The sequence below is a fragment of the Mycteria americana genome, chromosome 1 (genome assembly GCF_035582795.1).
Source record: "Mycteria americana isolate JAX WOST 10 ecotype Jacksonville Zoo and Gardens chromosome 1, USCA_MyAme_1.0, whole genome shotgun sequence".
NCBI classification, from domain to species: domain Eukaryota; kingdom Metazoa; phylum Chordata; class Aves; order Ciconiiformes; family Ciconiidae; genus Mycteria; species Mycteria americana.
Window position 1 is genome coordinate 155775670 of NC_134365.1, and position 8686 is coordinate 155784355.

Genomic DNA, 8686 nt, shown 5'->3' on the forward strand with positions numbered 1-8686 from the left:
AGAACTATAACAATTTTTTTTTTTAATCAAAAAACACGCTATCAAAAGACAAAAGCAACTATGCAGTTCTCATCTCAAAAGAGACAAGTATTTTTGATGCTAAAAATGGCAAGGTTAAAAGTTCTTGATCTATTTTAAGTCACTGAAATACTTCTACAATTTAGATGCTCCAAAAGCAATGTTTTCTACTATCGGAGGACATCTGATGAGTGCAGATGAGCACTATTTTGTAGTCAATAGCAACCAGCTCGTAATATGTACTCTGGCTTCCTGTAAGTGAGCTGTTTTACATGCACAATGTCCTATTTTCATTCGTTTATTCTCAAAAGAAAAAGGAAATCATGTTTTTCTTGTGTAAATTAGCTAATTGATGGGGTAGAGGGAGGGGGAAAAACAAAGCCCATGCAATTCTCCATGTTTATTGCCCCTCAGCAACAAATAATTGATGGGGGAAGGGAGGGTGTCTGGGGTTTTTTTTGAGCCTCGGATTATACTGCAACATCTTAAAAGTACATTACAAAACCAGAACAAACACAGGAGTCACTACTAGTACAGGAGAGCTGGTTAGATTTGCAGAAGTACCAAATCCTGTCAGCCACACTCAATGTTCAGCAGAATTAACTTCTGAGGCAAGTAAAGCTTTCAAACTTTGCTTTTTTTAAATGACAGGCTGAAAAGTATGCAGGTAGCACACCATACAGACTCTTTCTCCCCAACCCCCCCCCCCCCCCCGCAAAAAGGTAGAATAGAGAACAGAAATAGAAAAAAGCAACGGTGCTTGGGGAAACAGTAATTCAGAAGCTACCCATACTGTTAGATGCGCTCTGTCACACCTTCCACACTAGAAAGAACTGGTACCCACAGAGAAGCAGATATGCGAGATGGGGAGCATCTCAGGTTTCAGGAAACATTGTGACATGCTGACTTCCACAAGAGATAACAAAAAGGCATTACATACGAGGTATAGATACAAACACTTCAGAAATGCAAGTTACCTATTGCTGACCTGTGAATACAGACACAGCCCCTGTTGAGAAGATCTTTTGTACAATCAGGACAGTTTGCAAAGAGTCAGTATATAAACACATTTACATGACATTTAAAACTGCTTATGATTTTGTCAAATTATAACCCTTCAACTAAAAAAAAAAAAACCACAAAAACAAAACACCACAAACCTTTTGACCTACAGTAAGTGACAGCTAGAAGAAATAGTGTTTATTTTAACAGGCACCCTGACTAAGATACATCTAGACAGTACTAGTTTGATACCAGTCTGCAAGGGTGCAGAGAAAGCTGAATGACTATGAGCAAAAGCAAGAACTGGAATGCAAGGGTACCCTCATATGTATTAACTGAACTTACAATTAAAAAACAGTAGGTCATCTGAAAGACTTGATAAATGGACTGTCATTTTAGACACAAATAATTCCAGAGCAGAGGCTTACAATTTCTCCAAATTTCAGGTCAAAGCAGTTATCAACCTTTGCTGTATCAAAGCTAGATAAATGAGAAAAAAAACCAAACACGGAAGCTCAATATTCATTTATTTCTACTAAGGCTACATACACAAGCAAAATACTTAGGAAATCTAATTAGAAAACAGTTTTAGAATTATACTGCAAATAGAAACAACAAAAATGTCTAAACTGATGACCAAAAGCCACAGGCTGCCATGAAATTTAGTAGAGAACTTACTTAAAACCCCTAATATAACTTCCTGGTTAGGCTAGTCAATCACCTTCTCAAACTACAATTAAAGTTGACCCACTTTTATATAAGTGAAAAATAAAGCATCCATTTGTAAACTCATTTATTCCAATCTCCCAAAAAAAGATTTTTCGGAAATATCTGCAGAACTAATAGGCCAGAAGCTTCCCAGAGGCCAGAGCTGTAATAAATCATTGTTCCTTCTGGAAGCAAATCTTATCTGCTGCTATACACATTTAGAGATATTTACACAGACAACAAATACTTAACATCCAGATTTGTAATCCTGAAGTAATAGGAGAACATGAAAGAGGAGAAGCAATAAAGTGGCAGGATCTCTAAGTGTACTACATAATACAGGCAAAGCTGTTCAGTAATACAGACCTCTGACCCAGTAGTATTTATTGTACAACCCAAAGCCATCAACCTGGGCAGGAGCATTTACTGATGAGGGCCAGCTGTCTTACAAATACAGAACAGACTGTCACCGTAGGCTTCAAGATGTTTAGCAGTCATTTAGTGTCCAAACAAACATATGCTAAAGAGTGACATTTTTCCAGATTGCCCAGATATATTCAAATTCACAATATTTGGGAATATCCAAATCCACATTCAGCCATGAACAGCCATTGTGAATATACAAAAGACGTATGCACATGTTTTATTACAGAAAGTAAATGTTCATTTTATGAAAGATAAGATGTCATCAAGACTTGTTTTAAGATTATTAGCCATCTCTTGACTATAAAGAGGAAGAACTTCGTAAGGCCCAAGATCGGCAAGAACTAAGTTACCAGGGAAAATTAATGCAACTGCAGTTATACAGGCAAAACACATTGCTTAACGATATCCACACCATGTCCCAAATAATCCAAAACAGAAGCTAATCTTGTATGGACATGGTGTTAATTATTATCCTATGTTTGTTTTTTCCTTTAAATAGTGTACTGCTTAATATTAAGCTAACAAGTTCCTCTCATTACTGAGCACCCAGCAAGCTCTGCACGACAGGACAGTACACACTAATTCCATATTCTCAGGCTGTGAGGCTGCCCTCCACGGCTAGCACACATCCTCTGGGGAATGCACAAGGAGAAGACAGAGAAGCATGTTGTCTGACGCAAAAGCAACATCCAGAAAAAGAGGTTATATTTTAATAGAGTATGTGGCAAACAGTATACCCCCCCAGGAAGTTTTCATACTACCCCCATATAGCTATTATTTCCATCATTTGGGAAAGTAAATTAAACAATACAGTTGTCAAACTTTATCTCATTTATCTTATTGTAGAAGTCTTATTCAGATTCTGTGGTTCCACGTAGCAGAAAAGCTGTATATAAAGATTTTCTATTTTGTTACTTAAAGATACCTCTAGAATAGCTCACACAGTTTGAAGCAGTAAAATATAAAAATTCATTAGACACAATTAAGAAAAGTTACATTGCTATATTTCAGCTTGAAGGATCATGAAGCATTTAGAATACTACACTGAACTTCATGTCAGCTGCACTGCAGTGAAACAAGCACCTTTTGTACAGAAAGTTATTCTTTACCCACAGTCCTGTAAATTGTGTATGGCTGCAGTAATGGTAAAGGGAAATAAGAGCTGAAGTGAAAACAAAAAAGAAACTTGCAGGATGGATATCAAGAGGCAGAACAACAGAATGCCAAATTAGAAATTTAGTAAGAGAAAGTCATCACTGCCTCTGTCCTTCTAAGAGGCTACACCATCTCTTGGTGAAGAGATATGAACTACAATATGACTAGCATGCTGAACATGTATCTTATTCAACCCACGTCACTGAACTGTTCCAATGCCTGGAAGATATGAAGACAACACTCAATGCAGGTGAAACAGCAGACAAACACTTGAAAATGCTGACCAGGAAACTGACTTCAACTTGAACTGACAGCACCCAGTCATCATTATGCTTCCACAGGGCCTTGGAGATATGTGCTATTTTGCATTGCTCCAGCACAGTGACTGCAGCAACAGTAAGGGAAAGAGGACCTTCACAATCAGGACAAGAGCTCTACTATTTAACTTATGCCTTTGTGTCCTACAACATATAGTATGGGGAAAGAAAAGAAATGATGCAGAACTCTTGGAAACCATCCTATTAGAAGTCTCCATTAGTACAACACATAGCAACTGTTTGTTATCCCAAGATCATACCATGCCACTGGTAAGAGCTCCCAGCTACCTCAACAACATCTCCAGCCTGCATCAGCCAGGGTTCTCAGGATAATCCAGAGACCAGCCTGCTCTGGGAAGGACTTGCAGCTGAACAAGTCCAGGACACAATTTGCAGAACAAAAATTCATAGTTCTAAGACCTTGATCATTAAATAGTTTCTGTACAGATTTTAACTAAACCCTGGCTTGAGCTTACTTTGATATAAGCACAAGAAATACCTATCCTCTCTGACTCTCCTGCAGAATCGTCACTGCCTTGTCTTCCTTATTAAAAAGCACCTTGGAAAGAGGCAAGCACATCTACGCTTGTGAGGCATAGCTGGTGTGTGTAGAGCTTGGGCGAACAATTACGGAGCAATACTGCTGACATGTGCATGTGCTACTCATGTACAGCAGTCAGTTTCAGGCCCAGCATTCAAACTATTAATTTTCATTTCCACTGCTGTAGCTGTACAAAAATAGTTGAACCATGGAGATAAGAAAACAAAAAGAAAACACACAACACACACAGGCATCAGCTTGCCAGACCTTAATGGCCTTACTGAAACAAACACAAATTTACTTACAGCAGCTTTTTTCAAAATTATCTTTCCTTGGAAGAAAGGACTCAAAAATTAAGAAACTGAAGGAATGCAAAAGAGCAAGAAGCAACAGGTGAAAATATACAAGGCAGCCTGGAACAGCTAGGCAATTATCTAGACATAGCCTATTGGCATACATACAGCACAGAAAGTAGCGTGACCTAGGAAATAGGAACACTTCCTCACATGGGATATAATAATGTTTCATTTAGCTTTTAGACTGCACTCTCATCAGCAGTGCAGGAAGGTAATGACAGTCCACAACTTAAAGCTCAAGTGCCTTATTTTCGACATACTGTCTTCTCATGTATATCTTCATCTTTTAAAATAACTACTTAACTTTTAAAATAACTAGTTACCCTCAAGCCTGCTTCTTTCATATTTGATGCTTAAGCCTACTTTGAAAGAGAGGTTAGCAATAATGTCATGCAGAAGAGATTTAAAAGACCACAGTATGCTCTGTGCACAATGAATGCGCTATTTGTACAGGCTCCAGATGTGAGCACACGAACACACACAAAAAAAAAATCTTAACCTGAATCTGACAGTTAGATCAGCACTGACAGATCACTACACCCAAACTGATCCTGCCTGCTTCCAAACAGAGCTCAGCACAGTTCCCTTGAGCTTTGCATATCCACAGAGACTACTGCTTCTCTTATAACTCATTATATTTTGAGTATTCTCCTCCTTCCCTCAGGGCCACTTTCTAAGGATCCATACACACATATCTGCTTTCAGTACTCACCTCTCCATTCTCTCCTCATCCCACATAATACCCTATTGTAAACAGAAAAAAAAAATCCAGTGATTTTTCACCTCTGCTATTTTTCTTCACTTAAAGAAGAAAGACTTCAGTCTGTGTTATGTGGCAATAGCTCTTGACATGCACAAAACTAAGTGTATTTACTTTTGCTTGGTCAGAGCATTAAAGTTTCCTCACTTACAGTACTTTCTGCATGGGAGAAAAAGCTGTATGTATTTGGAAATCCCAACTATCTCTCCCCATCTTTTTTAAGTTTCCTCTACACCCAAAAGCAGAAGTTTGCAGTTTCCTGGTATTGGTGTATACCCTTGTATCGTGTAACCCCGCACTTACTGGCATTCCGCCGATTTACTAAAACCATTATCCTGAACGTTTGTCAGGGGTTCAATGAAACCTGATTCACACTCACTGACGCACCTCAACCTATACTTAAATCCACTCTGATGCACTACTGATTTGCTCTTTCAGGCGGTACGAGCGGGGGAAAACATGCTGACCAACAAGCAAGATAACTCTCACCAAAGTACACCACGTTTAGTGCATTTGAATCTTACCACGCACGTCTACAAAAACTCGGGGACACTTCCGACCATTCGTCAGCGTATTTAAATTGGACAATCCCACAAAACGCAGCTTGACTGAAACAATGTAACAAGGGGGGGGGGGCACGACGGGGGACGGACACGGACGACAACAAACCCTAGAGGTTTTATCTGCCCTGATAACTACGTATCTCAGCACACTGTAAATTACAGTCCTTTGAACTTAGGCCAACCCGTTCTGGTCTAGCGAAGGAGAGCCCCGCAGCCAGCTACAGGGGGAGAGGGCTGCAGGAAGCCCATTCACAACCGCTGCAGCCTCCGTTTCCAGAGGAAATCACGTGCAGCGGCCCCCAGGGCTCCCCTGGCCGCTGTGCAAGTCATGGGACCGCCAAACTCCGGACCGAGCCCCTGCCGCAAGCCTGGGGCCACAGCGCGGTGCAGCTACCCCGCAGAGACTCGCACGACTCCCCGTTGTTTGCAGCCTCGCAGCTTCCCCTCCGCCTCACCGGGCGGCGGGGGCTCTCCCACCCGTTGCGATAAGAGCTGCACTTTGAGGGGAAGCCCCGGAGAGGGCTTCCTCAGGCGCGGCTCCTGGGCTAGCGGGGCCCCGCCGGGACGGGCCCAGCCGGCGGTACTCACATATCGGCTCACGAGGGTCCGGAGGAGACTGCAATCCATGGCGGGCGGGCGGCCGCCGCTGCCCGGGCACTCAGGACCGCGCCGCCGGGTGCTCGCCGGTGCCGCCGGGCTCCCTGGCTCGCCTCACTTTCCACATGCGGGGAACCGCGCTCGCCCCGCCAGACCGCTGTTACCCCGGCCCGGCGCTCGCCACCGTCCCCGGCTATGCCATGTGCTCGACGCCGCCGCTGCGGCGCGGCGCCCCGCGGCCCCTCATACCCCCCGGCGTCGCCGCCGCCACAACACTTTCGCGGAGGGGAGACGGGAAAGAAAACCGCCGGCAACCGCTGCCGAGTCGGCCGGCTCCTGTAAAGAGCTCGCCGGGCTCCCGCCCCCCGCTGCTCTGCCCGCCCCGCGCGGACCGCCCAGGGCTTTATCCGGCGGGCGGGAGGGGCCGCCCCCGCGCCGCTCCCCTCACGCACGCGGACCCGCCCGGTACCGGCCCGGCCCCAGCTCAGCTCGCGCCGCTCCCGCTTTGATCTCGCCGGGCGGCTCCGGCAGCGCACGTCACGCGGGGCGGGCGGGCATGCGCGTGCCTGGTAGCCCCTCCCCCTTCTTTTCCATACACAGGCGTCGCGCGCGGCTGTGGGAGCGGCGTGTTTCCGTGCCTGCCGCCGCCAACGGCGGTTAACGGCTCCCCGGTGGCGGTCGCCCGCGCCGGGGGCTGGCCTGGGGGCGAGCGGAGGGGGGGCACAAAGCTTGTCGAGAGGAGAAAAGCATTTAGAAACTTCCTTTCGCCTTCTCCCCGCCTTCACCTGCCCCCGGTGCTCCCCCCCGGCCCCGCTGTGTGCCGCGAGTCGCGGCGGAGCGGGACGCGGGTGGGAGAAGTGAGGCGGGCGCCCCACGCGAGAGGAAGGTGAAGGGACAGAGAGCAACAGGCAGCGGCCGCCGCGCCCTTCCGGGGAGCTCCGGGGCGGAGGTTTTGGCGGGCCGTTGTTCCTCGGCCTACGACGTGCCTCTTGTTAGACCGCAGATATGTTTCAATGACCGATACCACGCGGCAGGTCAAAATTGTATTAAAGGCAAAATCTCCTTCGCACAGCCCTGCGCGTGTTCCTTTACGTCCGGGCGTCCGAGGAAGGGCAGCGTTTGAGAGAGACAAGGGCGGTGAGGCGCAGCGTTGTGTCTGGACACGGAACAGGTGGAACCTTCCCCCTGCTCGTAAAGCGCAGCAAAACCAGTTAACAAGATCTCTTCCCAGCGACCGAAGCCCAAACATTACAGCCCTAATAAGCCTGCAAACAGTAGAAATGACTTGTCGTAGGTGAAGGGATAAGCAAAATGTGCACAGAGAAGTAGGAGTGTATCTTTATTCCATTTTTTTAAAGATTCGTGAAATAACACATTTAAAGGCCTTCGTTTTCCTCAACTGTTGTGTTTTCATGCCATTCATACCAAAGGACTCGCTCAAGTTTGCAAGAATCTTGTGGGTAGTCTCGGATAATTTGTGTACTACTCTGTACAACTTAACATAAAACTAAGACTCTAAGCTAAATACTTCCTCAACAATTAATTGGAACTTATTAATTTCATAAAAGTCAATATTTTACTAAAAAAGTTAATTTTAACAAAAGCAAACAAAATCGAAAGCTTTTTATACTTATGAAAATCCATTCCCTTCTTCAGCAGCGATCACGTAAGTTGTCCTTTATCACCTAGCTCATGGCCAAAACTAGGCAATTTTTGCTCCTTCGATTTTTGTGTTGTCACAGTTCAGTAGTTCTCTGGACACCATAAAATCTAACCTAAAAAGTACCTGAATTTCTAATACAACTAACATATGCAGAAAAAATAGAGATTACGCTATTTGAGATCATCACATAAACACTAAGATAAAGGACATGTGACTGATTCCTTACAGGTCACCTTTAATTTAGATGCATTATATATGTTCAGCATTTTTTATTACTGGTTAGATTGCAAAATGTAGAATTTAATGTGCGGTAAGTGCAGTGTGGTCAAGCTAATGTTGCTATTCAAACTCTAAAGTGATGTTGGTCTAAAACCCAATTTTCTTCATCTCGATTACTACTAATAATTTATATTCATTTTGCAGCACCTCCCATTTTCATGCTCCTCTTTACAGACGTAACACTTCTGTAACATAGGGTTTTGTAGATACATTTCACTTTCAAGAAATTACCACTGAAACTGAAAGGGAAAAAAATTTAGAGAGCTATGAAACGACAGGAATTTTTCTCAAAATTAGCAAT

At 44.3% G+C, this 8686-nt stretch overlaps 1 protein-coding gene across 3 annotated transcripts in view; it reads right to left on the reverse strand.

The window, feature by feature from the left end:
• The window catches only part of ATP11A (ATPase phospholipid transporting 11A), a 132752-nt gene extending 125769 nt beyond the window's left edge, over window positions 1-6983 (reverse strand). For all 3 annotated transcript variants that reach the window (XM_075525632.1, XM_075525625.1, XM_075525641.1), the window contains exon 1: window positions 6435-6983. In XM_075525632.1, coding sequence (XP_075381747.1) covers window positions 6435-6473 — 39 coding nt within the window. In that variant the 5' untranslated portion in view covers window positions 6474-6983. The remainder of the gene's footprint in view (window positions 1-6434) is intronic.
• Window positions 6984-8686: the final 1703 nt, after the last annotated feature.